Here is a 20,265-nt window from a genome sequence, read left to right as displayed (position 1 = left end):
AATAGCAAAAACCCAATCAAACAGACTCTAAATAAGGCAAAACAACTATGAACTTCATTTGGTTTGCTAATGCATTAATTTTGCACAAGTAATTTTACGTTCTTGGTAGTTCCCTTTTTAGTTTTATTTGTTTCTGGTCATTAAGTTATACTCTAATTTTATTGAATTTAATTTTTAGAATTTTTTGAGAAATGATTTATGTATGCACAGTACTTGAAATTTACATTTTATTTCGCAATTTCACAATTTTTTATAGAAACATCCTATGTAGCATATTTTTTAAACCTATGTTTATGTATACCATATACAGAGATACATACATCCATATACACTAATATAAGTGCTATTTTTATCTCTCCCAAACCCCCTCTCCCTCTAAAAAAGGGGGTAAAACAAGACTTACACAAGAAATCAAAACTTTAATAAAACTTTAACACTTGAAAGTTGAATCTAAAAATCAGCAGCTTGAACATGGTGTTAAGTATGCTTGTAATCCACTATAACAACCAACGCTCTAAAATGCAATTTCAAAGGCTAAAGAGGAAGGAGAGGAATAGTGGGGGCAAAGGTAAAATGGGAGAGAAGAAGATCAAACTCTACCATAAGCAAACCGATAAAATACTGAGACCTAGGAGGTGAACAAAGACAGGGCAAAAGATCTTTGCAGAATATGGATGCCACAAAGAAAAGATCAGAATTTAAACACCTTTTCAGATAAACATTCAATTCCCAACTTGCATGAAGAACCTGTTAGGTCATATATTAATTCATTTTGAAAACAGAAACACAGACGGAACTTATCTAGACCAAGATACTTGAAAGCAAAGAAATGCAAATCCCAAAAACTCGCTCCATTCAATTGTTCGAAAATGCAAAATATACAATTAAACAAATGATGATTGCAAGCTAGAAGTAGAACTCCATAAAAGGTAACACTTTCCACCCAACTATTTCATTTTATTTTTATTTCCCTTTTTCAACCACCCTCCCATTCTTCCCCATAATAGCAAGAGATTCAAACTGCAATAATCATTCTTTTGCAGCAAATTTAACAGCTAGCAATCGAATGACAAGATTGACAATTATGTACAGTAATAGTCAAAGAAAATACTTCTTGGCAATACTCGATATTCCTTTTCACATAGTAGCTCAATTTAAATCATAAAAATAAATGAAATATGGGTAAAACAGAACAGAACCAATATACAATAAAGCCTGAGAAACACAAATAAGAAAAAAAATTATGCTTAGCAAAAAATAGAATCTTTCTGCAAAGTGAAAGCCTAAAAAAGATCAAAGAAAAAAGAAATTAAAAAAAAGAAAATCAAATACTCTGCCTTTGCCTATATGGGGTTCCAAAAATTAGCTGCAATTGCTCCAGCTCTCGAATTACAGTGTCACTGTAAAAATAGGAGATAAAATCAATTAAAAAATTTTTTTCAGTAAAAAAAAAATTTAAGATTGAAAATAAAACTGGGCATGAGGAAGTTTTTACCAGGAAAATGAAAAAGGAGAGGAAATTTTGATTAAAACGCCCTAACTTTAAACCCTTTCGACAACATTTTTTTTTTTAATTTTGCTTTTCTCAGTTAATTGCTTTGCGTATTTTTCTTCAATCACTTTATGATTCACAACAATTGCCAAATTCGGAACCCATCATTGTATTTTTAGTGCAAGAAGTCAAGGGAAGCCCGATTCGGTATTAATGGGCCGAGCCCATGTAAAAAAACCAGGTCTTTTGACCCAATAGGCTTGTCAATACCTATTCCGGTAATTAATTTTGCTCTTTTTGGTTGATTATTAATTTTATTTATATGTATGAATATTTTTTACTTTTTTTTTTCTGAAAAACAAAAATTATTAAAGCCCTAAATTCTTATTTTTGTTTTCGAGGTATTAGTTTTTCTTTCCTCAATGATTGTTTCTTAATTTTTGTTGTTTGATCAATGAAAGGGGAATTTTTTTGTTAATTAAATTTGTGTTTAGAAATTTGAATTCAAAAGAAAGGGATATAAATTTCAAATATTAATATAAATTTTTTAAAAAAATTAAAACAAAATATGATTATACTTAAATCCATGACTTCTTTATACATAAAAAGTGTGCCATCTATTGTGCATTATGTTGGTTTTTTTTTTTTTTTTTTATAATGGAAAGGCTAATAAATATTGTGTTAGATCACACTTTTTTTTTCAATAACAATTGGGACAAGAAGTGAAATTAATTTTCGTGAAATTAAAAATAATGATAATAGTAAAATTAATTATTGTAGTGATGAGATTAGATATGATAGCATATAAATTAAAATTAATAATAAAACATGTGAGATACAAATATATAGATGGTAATGAATTCATATTTTGGTCCGAATTCTTTCGCACTGAATTTGTGATGGCATCTAAAAGGTACTAAATAGTTTCTTTAGAGATGATCTAATGTTAGGTAAGCAACAGATTATTCTTAACCCAACAGCTAACATAACATGCTATTATTTCTTACTTTTTCATTTTTTAAATATTGAACAATTTAATCATACATCAACTTCATTGTCTTTGAGTTTTATTTATATGTTTTAAGGAAATTGAAGGTACTATTTCAGTTTTTATTTAGTTCCTCACCAGTCACCAAGTTTTTGCTTTACCATGCCAAGCTTATCTTTACTTCGAAAACATCCTGTCCAATATTGAAGATAGTGATCCTGTCCAATGTAGTTTATTGATACCCACTAGCTTCTCCCAATCATTTTCTTGCTGCCAGGTTACACGAAATAAAAGCTTCAAAATCTGCTTGGCTGAGAAACAGGTATGGCAATTGACTGTTATATCTTTTCTCTCCAATCATCTAGAATTTATATATATGTTTTTATTTTATCTCTGCAGTTTAATCCTGCATTATTTCATTTGACTATTGGAGCTCTCATAAAATGACTTTTCTTTACAGTGATTCAGGTTTATCAGGAGAAAGGGATGAAAGACAAGGACAGATACAGAAGTGAAATGTTGGAATACAGATCTTTGGAATGTCTTTGAAGTATGATTCTATTTTCTGAATAGTTGCATTAGGCGCATTTCATTTTTGATATGAAGTTATTAAGGCTTTTTTTCTCTTATTTTATGAAGTAAGGAGGTAATTAATATGTGTTTGCTTATCATTACTTGTTAATTTTCAATCTCTTCAGGTTCACTGCAATCAAGACAGATCTTCAGGCCTATTTTACAGATTGCAGATGCACATTTCTTTTGCCGAGTTTTTTTTTTTTTTTTTTGTTTTCTTTTTCCATTTGATTGCATATCCAACTCTATTCATAATTTTGGTTTCTAAACATCAAAACTGGGTTTCAACAGAGATAATTTGCAGCTTAAATCAAATTAAGACAGTACTAGCAGGTCTTTCTGGCAGGCTCAAATCACCTAAGGGAGTGGCTGGTACTGGTGGAAGCTGTTGCAGCTTAGGAATCTAGCTTGGCAGTTTATTAAGCAGCAAGATGGGGTGGCTGTCTGGTTTAAACTGGGAAAAAGATACTTAGTAGCTTCAGTATGGAAATATCTGAGGTCTAAGCAGTTGAAGGCTGGTTGGAGCAGGACGACTACTATGGTTCCCTTTTCATATACCAAATCAGGCAGTGGTCTCTTGGATGGCTATCCTTAATAGATTGCCACCCAAAGACAGGCTGCTTTCATGGGGGATTACAATTGATGTTTGTTGTGTGCTTTGTTCGGGCCAGTAATCAAGGGATCATATTTTCTTTGGCTGTGAATTTTCCAAAGATATTTGGCATGCGGCTGTCCTGCTTTGTCAGCTGTACAGGGGAGTTGACTCTTGGAGGGATGAGGTTCATTGGGAAGTTAGCAGGCTTAAAGGGAAGGCTAATCTCCATTATCTTGCGCTTAGCCTGGAATGTTCTCATGTACCAGGTTTGGAGGGAGAAGCAACAGTCTGTTTGATCAGACTCCAGCTACAAAGTTGGAGGTTCTTGGTTACATTAAGGATGCGGTCAGATTGTACCTAGCTGATTTGAGGAACATAGCAACTGATTCTGTCAATTTGAACCAATGTGATTCTTGGGGTTCAAACTCTACTATGTTTGATTAGGTGGTCAAATTTTTTGGTCTTCGAGATTATCAGGATTTAAATTCTAATAACTGAAATACGAGTCCAGCTTTTGTTAACAGTCCATACAGACTGTTATTTTGATATAGATGCTATTTGCACTGTATCGAGGACATCTTAAAAGATAGTAGCACTGTAGCAGGTTTTCTGCTAGTAGGATAAAAACCATAAGGATTTTACTGTTACAAATTCTCATGTCAACCATGAAAACTTCTACAACCTGATCTTTCCTAGCAGAATTTTTTAACCTAAACAATAAATCTATTGAATATAGCTTAGAAAATCTTCAACTTCGTAGCACAGTGACAGAAAGTATCCACCACTTCGATCAAGGCCTTTACCCAGAAAATAAAGATTGCTTTATTTTTACAAAAAGGTTCAAATGGTTGTTGAATATGCAACCACAATGATAACAACTCGCCTTACCTCGTAATTGGCCTGATTCTCTTCAATACATGTCTGTACCATTGGGTCTATTGGTAGCATAACAACAATGTGGCGAAACAAGGCTTTCAATATAGACAGCTGGGAGAAACCAATCCAAATGATTGCGTGGATCATACCAGACCAATTCCCGACCATAATAATCTAATACAAATTTACAGTTTTTGTACAGTATAATGCATTCTCCTAGTACTTATATGATTCATGCAAGGTTTCTCCAACACTGAACAATCTAGTCCATGACGATTTGACACCGTATTCCTTCAACAGCCATGCCTCATAAATAGCTTCACAATCATATCCTTTATAGAACAGGCATAGGCAATCTCCTGAAATCCCCAAAGCCATTCTATTATCTTTACTCTCTTCTATATGATCTGGTGGGATCAGTTCATCGAATTTCTCTTCCACCTTGTGAAATGCAACGATTACATAGGTTTTTCTCAGACCTGTTTGTCTTGCGGCTGACCAATGCAATGCTCAAAGGAGAAAAATCCCAGCTCCTTCTGTTTCTGTTCCAGATTGGAGACCTTGTTTCCTTGGACAAATGTTAATTTTCAATTCCAGAACATCAACTTCAGTTTCTTTAGAAGCACTGGCTGTAGAAGGGCGAGCAACTCCAACAACTTTGTAACCATCAGTTGAGAAATCTTAGCCAAGACCGTAAGAAAATGTGCCCTTTGTATCAAAAGGACGGAGTTTTGACAATTCCAAGGCTTCTCTAATAGTTGGATTCCACAAGAAGATGCGCCCATGATCAATGACTGCACATATTAAGCCATTAAAAGACCCTTCCAATTCATACCAACCATCCACCAATTCATCAGAGTCGGAGACTTCTTCATTGCAGCCGGATACTCATGTTCGAATACCAGTTTGCTTCATCGTCAAGATCATCACCACAAGCTTCACAGACTGCTGATTCAAGAGGTTCAGTAATGAGAAGGACTCTGAGGCTGCTAAAGTCGCAGTTCTTCTTTGACTGTGCAAGATGTAATTTGGCAAACTGAGAATCAGAGATCAAAGCAACCATGGCTTGCATACACACTTAAGCTGTATCAGATATTTGACTGGTAACGTGGACAGTATATTGACAATAATGTCAAGAGGAGCTGAGGGATTATTTCCATGGCTTCCATTAAGATTAATTCTTGTTTCTGCCTTTGCTCTTTGGATACCCTTCAAGTTAAATAGCTGAACCACATTGTTTGAATTACCTAGAATCTTGCATTGTACACTACCAATAATTTGGGATTTTAGACATTGGTTGAAAGGGCCATCAGTTCTTGTACCGAAATATTGAGAGGAGAAATTGCCTGTCAGAATAACATTGGCTACATAAAATTTTTTATTCAATGATCAGCTGCTTCATTTTTAAGTAGTCATTGCAAATGGAAACTAATTGAACTAGTACTTTAAAGAATCATCCACTTTTATTTTATTAATCCAGAAGTTGGAGGAATAAGAGAAATTGTACAGGGGAAGCCGTGTGTACAGTCCATTCTTTTCCATTTTAGATTTGTTTTAATATCTTCTGAAAAGTAATTGACAAGAAAATACTATACTTGTCCAACATGTCGTGTAGTTCACAAGACCTTTTTTTTTTTTTTGGGGGGGGGGGGTGTTAAATTTTCTAGCAGCTGCCAACAGTAAAGAAAAAAAATTAACTTTTTCTGGTTTAGTAATTAAATAAAATAAAAGAAAGCTAGGAAAGGAAACAAACAAACAAACAATAAAAGAGTAGAAGAAAGAAGCCAAGAGAACAAAAATAATACCAATTCAGAATAGGATTTCATTTATATTTAACAAACATAGTTAACAACATGATGAGAAGAAGAAAAAAAAAAACCAAACAGAGAATGTTATATCCCTTATTAACTAGGTTTTGAACTAAATAGATTGTTATGCAAGCAAATGTAGCTGAAGTACTTGACAATATGCAATTAACAATTCCTGACCTTTACACTTTCCATTGCAGCAAACATTGTTGCACAACCTCCAGTTATTCGCGTGTCCAAGGAGTTGATGTTGTAGATAAAGATATCATCCATCAACAATAAATTGGTCGTCTTGATTGTCTCCATCAGACCTCCCTTCTCCATGAACCATACCATTAACATGGTGCCAATTTTGCATCATTTGTGAAAGATAATGGTTGCTGGCACCACTATGGTCTGAAAGTCCTGCTGGATGACCAGTCCATTGAGAGACAATCCCAAGCAACTGGCTAGTAAGATTTTATTTCTCGTGAAGAATACGGTTCTGCATCAGGCTCATTTCTGCTCTATGCTGATTTAACATTTTACAAAATTAAAATTAAAAATTAATTATATTAAAAATGATTATTCATAAATTACATAATTTATATCCTGGACATATTTGTTGGCATAAATGATATATTTTAAAAAAATATTTATATTCCATTAATAACTAATGTGTCCATGTTAATATTCATGTATGTTATCATTAATGTTTATGTTGTCAAATTATTTAATCTCAACATTTGATTCAATTATTAACAATAAAAATCACAACTTATATCATACTTTGTTCATATTTGTTTGAATCATTATATACAAGTGTATTATATTTGTAACATATATTGCATAGATCGTATATAGCATTTAAAATCAATCATGTTTACAATATTAACAATTATAGTTAATATTAATTAAATATTTTTACTTTTATTCACATTAGTTACGTTATTGTCGATATGATTTTCATATTTATTCATTATTTTTTTTTCAATGAAATCATTATTTCATTTACTTACATAATAAAGTAGGTTCATTTGGGTTTAGGAATCCGAATGTGGTGCTGTCCGTATCATAGAAAGGATTCCCTTGAGAACATCTCACTTCGTGGAAGACTTCAAAAGTTTCTGCATTAATCAAAAAAGGTTATTAAAATCACTTAGCATACTTAAACTTCCACAAAAATATAGAATTCTTTTGTATTTTTTTACGACTAAAATTTTGTAAACAATTGTGTCATGAGGATAATGTTTTCTTGTTAATGCTTACATTTTAGATTAGGCATGGGAGTTGAACGCAAGAATCCATTCCAAGGAGCAAGAAGATGATCATGGGAAGCTTCTAGCGGTAATGTCTTAAGCACTATGTATAATGTGGCTTTCATCAACCCCAAGTCATCAAATATCCCTCCACATGCACAAAACTTCCAAAAATAAATGCTGAGCTAAAACTTAAAACAGGATAAATTGAAAATTGTAGAAGGCTTGACAAAATGACCAGTGATTCAAAGCATATCATGTCTTCAAAGGTCCATAATTTCTGACATGAATTGCTCAAAGAAGAGGATTGGCTGCCAAGAAGCATGGAGTTTAGTCCCTGAAAGTAAAATGTAATTAGATGTTTTAAGAAAAAGTGGGAAAAATTGACTGATATCAAGCATTTCTTATTCCTATGGGTCCAAAAAGTTTTAATTATTTGAATTTTATAACTTCACTTATTAATTATGGATTAGTTGTTGTATCAGAACAATACTTGGTAGATCATTTTGTATATTTGATTATATATCTAGTAACGAATGATCATTTCACCTATTGGATAGAGAACAAATTACTGAAAGGATTTACTTGAATCATGAAGAAGTGAGTATATGTAAGCTCATCATCCAAGCAACCAAGGTATTCTCTCGGTATTGGTCCATGGCGAGTGATCACCTTGATACCTGATGCAAATTTTCTGTCCTACCTTTGGTGGCTTTCACTACAACGTGAATCATTAGCACCTCTCCCGTGCAACGACTTGAAGCTGAGGAGGAAAAGGCGATTTGCTTGTGAATGGACATAAGATGCACTTGAAGCAGCAATTTTTTAAGTAACATCTAAGCGGCAGAAGCCTTTACTCAGAAATCATATGCTTTTCTGAAGTGTATTCTGGCGATCCATGCTTTCTTTTCCAAGAAATATATGTATGTAGGCCCTGGTATCTTCTCAAACCATTGGCCTGAAGCAGAGAAACAAATAATCAAGGCTTTTATACTCATAAGCTCAATTTTATAGCCCTACAACTTACAAGAAAACATTTAATTTGTATTTTACTGTGCGTGAGTGCAGAAGCAGAGAAACAATGGATGTTATTAGATTAAAATGAAGAAAATATTCTAAAGAAATTAGCCATAAAATGTTAGGGAAAACCTATCAATTGGAAAATAGATATGTATAGCTGGATATCTTATATGAAAATAAGCCATGCCGGATAGAAGTGCAGCAACAAATATGGCTTGGCTTCGAAGAATGACATATAGACCAGAAATCTTGAGAAGGATTCACAATCTTATCTCACTTAATTCATCTCCAATTGCATCATGATACAGACTTTGTCTCAACAAGTATTCCCATTCTCACCACCAATCTCATATGCATTTGCTCTCTCTTTTATCCACCACTTTTCCAATGACTTTGAATGATCTCCAGAGAGATTTCCACCCATTTCTCTATATCTTTTACCTCATTCTCTTGCTCATTGTTTAAGGCTCAGTCACTGTTCTACTTGTCTGTCTTGGTTTATACTTCAGATTCCTAAACAACAAAATAGTAACAAATGACTGATAATGAACGGCCCAAAAGAACGTTGATAAAGAATGACAATGTTACAAGGACAAATATGATATAATAATGAATAATTAGGCAATCAAATACAATTTTTTAGATAGACCTACCATGCAAAATAGGAAATACACCATAATTAACAACAAAACATTTGGGTTATTAAGTATTCCAAAATGCTTACCTGTTGACATTGAAAAATGAATTTTGATGGATTCACCTTTATCTTTTCCCATTCCTTTTCCCATTCCTTTTGTATCTGTCAAGCCATTTGTTTCCCATCTCATTCAGCACTATATATCCAATTGGTAATACAATCACCAATCCACATATACCCAATCAATATGATTTTCCAATCAGATAAACCATCTAGCCATGAATCTACATCTTCCTTTGGAGGAGGCATTGTAACAGCAGCTTCATTGCATTTCCTTGTCAAAGGTGGCCCACATAATCTTGGGTTCCCTTTGTAAGAATCATTCGAAAATGTACCGAATTGGTTGCTTTGCGGTATGCTTCCTTCAAGTTGGTTGTAAGATAGGATTAGTTCTTCCGGGAGAGTTAGACTTGCAAGTTGCGAAGGAATCTCCCCTGAAAATTTGTTTCGTGAGAGATCCAAAGACTCAAGCTCTTTTAGGTTGTCAAGTGCTAATGGAATTTGGCCAGAGAAGCTATTATGGGATAAGTTTAGCACTATGAATGATGTGAGATTTCGTATTTTCTTCTGGTACGATCCCGTGAAAACTATTGTTTGAGAGGTCAAGAGTGATCAAGATCTTCTCTAAAACCATTTCCAGCCCTTTGTTGACAATTGTCACCAAATCTTGATAATAAAAGTCTCCAATATATTTTGCACAAGCCTTTTTTTCATCAGGCATCATCATCATTGCCTTCAAACATTTAAAAAAATACACCAGATAGTTCACCTGAAAAATCATTGGAAGCAAGGTCCAGTATACTTATCTTTGGGAAAGCATTTTTATCCTCAGAAAATTTAATGGTACCATAAAATCTATCTGCTCTTAGTACAAGAACCTTTAAAGAAGGCAATTTCTCCAACCATAAAGGAAATGTGTCACATATCATATTGTTTCCAAGGTCCAAAACCTCAAGTTTTGTGCAATTGGCAAGTGGTCTTGGCAACTTCCCTTCCAATTTATTTCCTCCCGTCTTGAGTGACTTTAGTTCAGTGGCTTGAAAGAATTCAACTGGTAATTGACCAGAAAAATTATTGAAAGCAATATCTAGTACATCCAAGTCTTGAAAATAATTTTTCATATGTTTAATTGGAACATAAAATCTATTTGCTCGCAATATAAGAACCACCAACCAAGGCAATTTTCCCAACCACAAAGGGAATGTGTCATACAGAGTATTGTTTCCAAGGTTTAAAACTTGGAGCATTGTGCAATTTGATAATGACCTTGTTAACTTCCCTTCCAATTTATTGTCATTGAGTTGAAGCCAATTTAATTGGGTTGCTTCTGCAAAATCTGGGATGCTGCGGCCGAAATTATAGTTTTTGGTAGACACAAATAGCTGAGAGAACTGATATTGCCTAAGCAACTTGGGATTGGCCCACTTAATTTGTTATAGGATGCATTAAACCGCAAAAGTTGACTCAAATTGCAACTAGGTCTTGGTAAGGAGTCTTTTGAAGAGCTTAGAGATTGGTTTAGTGAAAACTGGTCCAAAGATGAGAGGGAATTGTTAGAAATATCCAGATATCTCAAACTTCTCTTCCACATCCAGTTTGGTACTACACCACTTATTTTATTATTTGAAAGATCAAGATATTCTAAACTATTTTCACTCTTTAAATACTCTGGAAACATACATATATTACAGAATTTTAAAAACAAGTTACTCAACATTGGAAAACAGGAGTTTGCATCACCAAAAGGAAACTCTTTTGGAAAATCAATTGCATTAAAAGAAAGGTCTAACCCTGAAAGAGTGGTTTTCCACAACCAATAAGGCACAAACCCATTGATTTGGTTGTTAGAAAGATCTAGAGAAGCCAACTTGTCTTGTGTTTCGATGAATTATGGAAATTACTTATTTCTCTACGTCTACTTTTTTTCTTAATTTTTAAGTGATATTACTTATTTACCCATCTTCTTTTGATTTTACAGCTTCTAAATTTGCTTATGATAAGTTACATAATTTATCAGATTTTCATATTCGATAAGTTAAAAAAGTTATATTTAGGTTTGGAAAAAAAAAGTTAAGAGAAAACATCTTATAGAAAATATGAGATTCCGATACCGTTATAAAATTTAAAAACACTATTAATCATATGTGAGGAAATTGAAATATATACATAAATTATCTTGTATACATGAAATTTATGAAATCAGAAGATTGTCTTTTTTTTTTGTATGCAAGGTTGTCAAGATTTGAATTTTAAAATATTGAAATTAGAAATTCAGCATTTTACTAACAAACTACATAGTTATTGGCTCATTGAATTTTTAAATTAGAGGATCTCTTTAAAATATATTAACAATAAAAAAACTAAAGAAATAAAAAAAATACACATACCATGAAATCTAATAGTACATTAGGAACAAAAGCATGAGGAACAAGTTGCCTAATCAACAAATTGATTGGCCAAAATAATCAACAAATTAAAACCTGTGTTTTTTTTTTTTTTTGCTGAAAACTCTGAAAAAAAAAAAAAGAAATCTAATGAACACATTAATTCTCACTTTTCAAACTTGTTTGTTTTGAAAATTGTGATTTTATAATGGTGCAATAAGAAAGAAAATGGTAGACACTATACGGATGTATTCATCTTGGTCTTTGTTTTTACTTAATCTTGGCATCAAACATGCAAATGTATCAATCTTTTTACCCTATCTTTACTTCACAAAAGTAATAATCTTAGTAGTTGCTTTTGTCTAAGTCATTGAAAAAGACTAAAATATAATAATAATAATAATAATTAATATACTTAAAATCCATTCCCAGTCTACTAATTAAACTAGAAGATAAAAGATAACTTCCATTGAGAAAATTGCTATAATTTTTTTTGTCCTTTTTAAAAGATAAACTGGACTTTAGCAAACTGCTAAGAAGATTATTTTTCATAGGGCAATGATGGGGCAAGATGACTTAGTCATTTGCATGATAGGAAGACTTAAAAGTATAAAGCAAAGAAAAGAATAAATACCAATAAAAAAAATCTCTTACTATCACTTCTTTGTAAGTCAAGAATTAGAATATCAATTTTTTTTATAAAAGTATAATTTTGTGAAGGGTAATTATAAATACACCATCATTTTTTTTCTCTACATACACTTTTTTTTTTTTATTGTTTAAGTGATATCACTTATTTATCCATATCATTTTAATTTTAAAGCTTCTAGATATACATTTATGATAAGTTATATAACTTATAAGATTTTCATATGCAGTAATTTTAAAAAAGTTACATTTAGGTTTGGAAAAAAAATAGTTAAGAGAAAATATCTTATAGAAAGTATGAGATTCTAATACTGTTTATAAAATTTAAATCCTCTATTAATCATATGTGAAGAAATTGAAATATATATATATAAATTATCTTATATACATGAAATTTGTGAAATTAGAAAATTGTCATTTTTTTTGTTTGGTATGTGAGGTTGTGAGGATTTGAAATTTAAACTACTAAAACTAAGAGCTCAATATTTTACTAACAAACTACATGGTTATTGGCTCATTAAAATTTTAAATTAGAGAGTCTCTTTAAAATATATTAACAATAAAAAACTAAAAAAATAAAAAAAATACAGATACCATGAAATCTAATAGTACATTAGGAACAAAAACATGAGAAACAAGCTGTTTAATCAACAAATTGATTGGCCAAAAAAAATCAACAAATTAAAAACCTATGTTTTATTTTTGTTGAAAAGTTTGAAAAAAAAAAAATCTAAAGAACACATTCATTCTTACCTTTGAAACTTGTCTATTTTGAAGATTGTGATTTTATAATGGTGGAATAAGATAGAAAATGATAGATACTATGGGAATGTATTGGTCTAAGTTTTAGTCTTTGCTTTATTCTTAGTCTTGGCATCAAGCATGCAAATGTGTCAGTCTTTTTGCCCCCATCTTTACTTCACAAAAATAATAATCTTAGCAGTTGCTTTAGTCTAAGTCATTAAAAATATTAAAATATACAATAATAATTAATATATTTAAAATCTATTCTCACTCTGCTAATTTAACTGGAAAACAAAAGACAACCTTCATTTAGAATATTGCTATGTTTTTGTAAGATATTTTCTTTTAATTATTTTTTTCCAAACCTAAATGTAACTTTTTTTAACTTACCAAATATGAAAGTCTGGTAAGTTATATAACTTATCATAAATATATATCTAGATGCTTTAAAATTAAAACAAGATAGATAAATAAGTGATTTCAATTAAAAATTAAAAAAAAAGTGTATGGAGAGAAAAAAAAATGATGGTGTATTTAGAATCACCTATCACAAAATTATACTTTATAAAAAAAATTGATATTCTAATTTTGGACTCATAAAGAAAATGATAGTATGAGATTTTTTTATTGGTATTTATTATTTTCTTTGCTTTATACTTTTAAGTCTTCCCATCATACAAATGTCTAAGTCTTCTTACCCCATCATTACTCAATGGAAAATAATCTTCTTAGTAGTTTGCTTAAGTCAAGTTTATCTTTTAAAAATGAAAAAGCATAGCAATTTTCTCAATGGAAGTTGTCTTTTGTCTTCCATTTAAATTAGAAGACTAAGAATGGATTTTAAGTATATTAATTATTATTATTATTATTATTTTTAATGACTTAGACTGAAGCAACTGCTAAAATTATTATTTTTGGAAGTAAAGATGGGGGCAAAAAGACTAACACATTTGCATGCTTAATGCCAAGACTAAGACTTAGACCAATACATTCCCATAGTATCTATCATTTTCTTTCTTATTCCACCATTATAAAATCACAATATCTAAAATAGACAAGTTTGAGAAGTTAGAATGAATGTGTTCTTTACATTTTTTTTTTCAAACTTTTTGACAAAAATAAAACATAGGTTTTTAATTTGTTGATTTTTTTTTGCCAATCAATTTGTTGATTAAGCAACTTGTTTCTCATGCTTTTGTTGCTAATGTACTATTAGATTTCATGGTATGTGCATTTTTTTTTTAGTTTTTTATTGTTAATATATTTTAAAGAGATTCTCTAATTTAAAAATTCAATGAGCCAATAACCATGTAGTCTGTTATTAAAATACTAAACTCTTAGTTTTATTAGTTTAAAGTTCAAATCCTCACAACCTTACATGCAAAAAAAAAAAAGTAAAAAAGACAATCTTCTGATTTCACAAATTTCATGGATACGAGATAATTTATATATATATTGATTTCTTCACATATGATTAATAGAGGATTTAAATTTTACAAACGGTATTAGAGTCTTATACTTTTTATAAGATATTTTCTCTTAACTATTTTTTTCCAAACCTAAATGTAACTTTTTTTAACTTATCAGATATGAAAATCCGGTAAGTTATATAACTTATTATAAATGCATATCTAGAAACTTTAAAATTAAAACAAGATGGATAAAGTAATTTCACTTAAGAATTAAAAAGAAAAGAGTGGATATACAAAAAAAAATGATGGTGTATTTAGAATCACCCATCACAAAATTATACTTTCATAAAAATGTTATTTTAATTTTGGACTCATAAAAAAAATGATAGTATGAGATTTTTTTTATTGGTATTTAGCCTTTTCTTTGCTTTATTCTTTTAAGTCTTACCATCATGTAAATATCTAAGTCTTCTTACCCTATCATTACTCTGTGAAAAATAATATTCTTAATAGTTTGCTTAAGTTTTGTCTGTCTTTTAAAAAAAAAGCAATTTTTTCAATGAAGGTTGTCTTTTGTCTTCTAGTTAAATTAGCAAACTAAGAATAGAGTTTAAGTCTATTAATTATTATTGTTGTATTTAAGTTTTTTTAATGACTTAGACTGAAGCAACTACTAAGATCATTATTTCTATGAAATAAGGATGGAGGCAAAAATACTGACACATTTGCATGCTTGATGCCAAGACTAAGTATAAAGCACAAACTAAAACTTAGATGAATATGGGGAGACCCGCACCAAACTTGCGAGATATTGTCCGCTTTGACCCGAAGGTTTCACGATTTTATCCCACAAAATGTGCCTCATTGATTTAAGATTAGATCTCTACATATATATTATTTTTTATCCACACATTCTTCCAATGTAGGATTGGGGGCATGATAAGAGCTTAGAGATTGGTTTACTGAAAACTGGTCCAAAAATGAGAGAGAATTATTAGAAAGATCTAGATATCTCAAACTTCTCTTCCACATCCAGTTTGGTACTACACCACTTATTTTGTTATTTGAAAGGTCAAGATGTTCTAAACTATTTTGACTCTTTAAAAACTCAGGAAACATACTTAGGTTACAAAATCGTAAATCCAAGTAACTCAACATTGGAAAAGAGGAGTTTACATCACCAAAAGGAAACTCTTTTGAAAAATCAATTGCATTGAAAGAAAGGTCTAACTCTAAGAGAGTGGTATTCCACAACCAATGTAGCACAAAACCATGGATTTGGTTGTTAGAAAGATGTAGAGAAGCCAACTTGTCTTTGTGTTTCGATGAATTCTAGAAATTCAATAAAGTTTCATGAACTTAGGTATAGCTCCTCTAATTGGGGGAAAGCGAGGCTTGTGATGTTGCTTTCAATTGACAAGCTTGTATCGGAAAGGTCAAGAAGCCTTAAGTTCTTGAGTTGGGAGAAAATGTCAAGCTTTATGGAACTAAAGTTATTGTAGCCTAAAGACAATGATTCAATCAATGAAGAAGATGCATTAGGGAACTCACTAATTTCACCGACTAATTGATTTCCTTCAAGAAGCAGGGTATGCAATGATGGGAGAGTAGAAAACGAAGAATATACTGATCCAAAAAGGTGGCTCGACGACAAAGGAAGATAAATATTTGGAACTCCAGATCTATGAAATGGAGGGATTAAACCACTGAAATTATTATTTCCTAAATTCAGTTCCAGAAGGTTAGTAAGATTTGCAACCGATAATGGAATTTGTCTAAAGAAATTGCAATCTTTAAGAACTAAATTTGTCAAGAACTTGAGATTACCAATTGTTTCTGGCATTTTTCCACTGAAATTTGTATAAGAAATCGTTAAGATCCGTAAAGCATTGTTTAATGGAAATTCTGGCAACTGACCGATAAGATGGTCATTCCTTGAAATGTCAATGCTTTGTATATTTGGCAATGAGAGAACTTTTGTTGGAAAATGCCCACTCAAATTGCAATTCACTAAATTGAGACAAACCAAACGAAAGGACATTTCCAAGAAATTGGGAGGCAAATAAGAGATCGAATTCCAACCAAGGAAAAGTTTGGAAAGAAAAGGAAGTCTTGAGAGTGAAGAACAAAATGGACCTGCCAAACCACAATACGATAGACTTAACACATGCAAGTTAGGAAGTACTATGGATGTGGCTTCACACCATTTAGTACTTTGAGTTGAAATGTTCACACTATCCAAGTAGAGCTCTGTAAGAGATCTCAAATTTTGGATTAATGTCTTGAAGTTTGGGTTTTCTAGTTTTTGAGGTTGATAAAGGTTGTAAGGAAAATAGTAGAACGAAAAATTTGGATCAAGAATTTGGTAATTGTGTAGATAGCAAGAATCTTGATTAGATAGATCAAGAGATACTAACCTTGTTAAGTATGAAATCTCTTTTGAAATTTAGCCATGGAAACACGAGGTTCAAAGGTTGAGATGAGTTAAATTTAGGAGTCTGTCAAACTCATATTGAAACAGAGTGGTATTGAAATTGTTTCCAGCAAGACTAAGATGTTGAAGTTGATGGAGATTGAAAATGGAGTGAAAGCTACCTGAAAGACTTTTGTAACTGAAATCAAGCCTAATCACGACCCAAAGCATCACATGTAACCCCTTTCCAAGAGCAACAATCAGTGTTGAAATCCCAAAGCTCAATTTTGGAAGAGAAAGTAAAATTTGGGGCATAGTAAGATCATGGTACAGTTGCAGCGGAACAGATCTCTGGTCATCAAGGCATTTGTTTTGGAGATGAGTATGAGAAGGGGAAAAAGATAGCACAAGAGATAAGAAGCATGAGAAGAGAAATAAGGTAGGCAAAATGAGTGGAATTAGGATATGAAGATTCTTCTTGTTTTGTTGGCTTTCCTATAAAAAAAAAAAAATGAAGGGAAGATTGTGGAGTTTGAGATTTGCATACACGGTATTTATAGTCAAGTACTTACTGTTATTGTAGCTATATACCTCCCTTAATCTCAAGAGTTAGGTTCAAATGCATTTTTTACAGCCACTTGTTTGTACAAATCATGAGTTCTGTAAGAGTTAAATTAAAATAGGTGGAAGACAAACATATTTATTGCTTGTCTTTTTTTAATTTTAAAGAATGAATAGTGGTTCCAATGGTGATAACGTTGACAGCTTTGCTAAATTAGTCTTTATAACTATATTCTTTCCTTTCTTCCCACATTTAATATCATATTATTCATTCGTACAATAAAAATAAAAAAATTAATTTTCTCAAAGTCAAGTAATAATAGTATGTGTTTATTGGTAAAAGGGGATCCTCTCTTCTACTAAAAATTAGTGAAATTTTTCACTAAGCCTGATGTCTAAAGAGAAGTAAAACTTGTAAAGATTTATCAATCAACTTAACTCTATTATTATGGAATTAGGGACAATTTTTTTTTTTGAAAATTCTAATTAATAAATTTGTTTCTTCTTCTTTGATTCAAAGTTTGAATCTCCTTTTGTTCCCTCCATCAACTTCCTCATACATATCAATTATTTTTTTTCTAAATGAGCATTCAGAAAAAAGAATAATTACTATAACAATTGTTTTTTTTTTTATTAATAGCATGCGTTATTCTTTGGTCTATAATAAACTTTAGTCATCCTGGCACCATTAAATTAATAATACCATTAAATTAATAATTAACTTCAGTGCATTTTTTTGTTGCAAAACCTGTTGTAATATGGCATCACATGTTGTAAAAATTTTGCCCACCTAAACTGAAAATCTAGAGCAAAAGTAAGAATGAATTGAAACAAAGGCAAAGATGAAAGCATGCAGAAAACATCCAGCCAACAAAGTGAAAGTGCTGCAACTGAGTTTCCACGCATTTAGATTTCGTTGGCATATTGATGTCAAGTCAGAGGAAATAATGGGAGACGGGAGCTTAGCTATGGACCGTGCTTCACCTTCCCATCCATTCCATTAGATTTCATTGATTGCTTTTCCCTTGACCTTTCATTTAGGGATGGCGATGGATAATAAATAATTGAATATTTGATATATTATTTGATCTATTTATGTTTGATTCAAATACTTATAAATAGATATTTAATAAATTCGAAGAGGATTTAAATAGTATTTTTTGAATATCTAATATTCGAATTCATTTAAATTTTAAAATATATAATATCAATTATTTGAATTTGTTATCTATTTATGCATGCAAAATATGTAAAATTTTATTTTTGAATCTTAGAAAACAACCTTAACTTATTATTAATTAAGAGTGACTTCAATTTTAAATTTAGTTCTTGTTTAATTTATATTTTGACAAAAAACTTACACTATGTTTGGATTGAGGGGAAGAGAAGGAAAGGAAAGGAAAATAAAGGAAAGTAATGGAAATAAAGAAAACCCTTACTTTGTTTAGATAAACTTTTACTTGAAAAGGAAAGGGGTAAAAACTCAATAACCTTTAGATTCCCTTATGATCATCACCTTTTTAACACCCCAATTTGAGGGAAATGCTAAGGAAAGGAAAGTTGAAAAATTTTTATTTTTATAAAAAGATTATTATATCCATCTTTTTATTAATACTAAAAATCTAGTCAAAAAAACCTAACCACATCACGATCATCCTATAACTTTTTAAAGCCATTTTTTTTCAAGTAAATTTCACATGTCTCTTCCAATATAAAATTTTTTTATAATTTTTTAGTGGTTTGATTTTGATGAATGATTGAATAAACATGTTTTTTGAGTTTATGAGATGTCAAACTAGCTCACAATCATCCATCAATGTATGTTTATAAAACATCTTCCTGTTTCACTTGATTAAAAATTACTAATATAGTAGCAATTGTGAGGTTAGACAAGATAGCAAACATACCATGATCTAGGAGTACCTCAAAATCATAAGCAATGAAATGTTATAATTGAAAAAAAATATTATAATGAATTATTTTATTTCTTTTTCACTTTTTATCCAAACAATGGAATTAGAATTCTTTCCTTTTCTTTCCTTTATTAATTTTAATTATCCAAATAATGGAGTACATATATCATTTCCTTTCCTTTAAAAAACTTTCTTTTCCTTTCTTTTCCTTTATTAATATTTATCCAAACATAGTGTTAAGTAATACGATATTTTAATGGATTCGAATATTAAATAAATAATTTTTAAACAGATTCATATTCAGATAGAGATACTAAATTTAATTGAATATTTAGATAGATTCGAATATCGTGAAAGTTAAATAGATTCGTATACGAATATCTTAAAAATAATGGATATTCACTCTGTTGCTATTCTTATTTTTCCATTCTTACATGTAAACAACACAAATTTGTTAAAGCGTTTTCCACTTTCTAAAATTAGTTAATATGCCATTTATTGTAATAATTTTATATTAAATGCAATAGTTGATACTCAATAATTTTCATATTTATTATTTCTAATGTATGGGATGAAGATATTATTTTATGTACTAACAACTGTGCTTTTACAGCAATGTTTGCAAAATTATTTTATTAATTTTTGAGAATTCAAAACAACTTATCAACAATTTAATATTGAATTTATCATATGTGTAGTAATTTTTTTATTTTTGTTTTTAATATTGCTAATGAATATTGGTTTGAATCGTAAATACCTAGGTCATGTTAGATACATAGAATTATTGTTAGGATAGGATGATAATAATCTTATATCATATTTGATTTATATCTAAAGAGAGGAATAAGGATTACAAGGAGGATTAATATCCTCTTAGCATGGGATTATTCAAATTATTTAATC

General features: G+C 30.7%; 2 protein-coding genes and 1 long non-coding RNA gene across 3 annotated transcripts; all 3 read right to left on the bottom strand.

The window, feature by feature from the left end:
- Positions 1 to 1,097: 1,097 nt before the first annotated feature.
- On the bottom strand, positions 1,098 to 1,622 carry LOC149511045 (uncharacterized). Its single transcript, XR_016334776.1, has 2 exons — positions 1,496 to 1,622; positions 1,098 to 1,400 (listed from the first exon to the last, which is right to left on the bottom strand). It is a non-coding gene; the product is annotated as an uncharacterized LOC149511045 (long non-coding RNA).
- Positions 1,623 to 4,740: 3,118 nt separating this feature from the next.
- LOC111279495 (uncharacterized) lies at positions 4,741 to 6,668 on the bottom strand. Its single transcript, XM_089756376.1, has 5 exons — positions 6,513 to 6,668; positions 5,413 to 5,560; positions 5,250 to 5,318; positions 5,085 to 5,204; positions 4,741 to 5,018 (listed from the first exon to the last, which is right to left on the bottom strand). Exons 1-5 carry the CDS (start codon positions 6,666 to 6,668, stop codon positions 4,741 to 4,743), a joined length of 771 nt encoding a protein of 256 aa, XP_089612502.1.
- A 2,745-nt stretch (positions 6,669 to 9,413) lies between these two features.
- Positions 9,414 to 10,534, bottom strand: LOC149511044 (uncharacterized). Its single transcript, XM_089756375.1, has 2 exons — positions 10,057 to 10,534; positions 9,414 to 9,721 (listed from the first exon to the last, which is right to left on the bottom strand). The coding sequence occupies exons 1-2, from the start codon at positions 10,532 to 10,534 to the stop codon at positions 9,414 to 9,416; spliced, it is 786 nt and encodes a 261-aa protein (XP_089612501.1).
- Between the last annotated feature and the right edge of the window lie 9,731 nt (positions 10,535 to 20,265).

This window comes from Durio zibethinus, chromosome 27 (genome assembly GCF_047325235.1).
Source record: "Durio zibethinus cultivar Kanyao isolate XHJ-2024 chromosome 27, ASM4732523v1, whole genome shotgun sequence".
Taxonomy (NCBI): domain Eukaryota; kingdom Viridiplantae; phylum Streptophyta; class Magnoliopsida; order Malvales; family Malvaceae; genus Durio; species Durio zibethinus.
The sequence above is the reverse complement of the archived record's forward strand: the minus strand, read 5'-3'. Positions and strand labels throughout refer to the sequence as shown.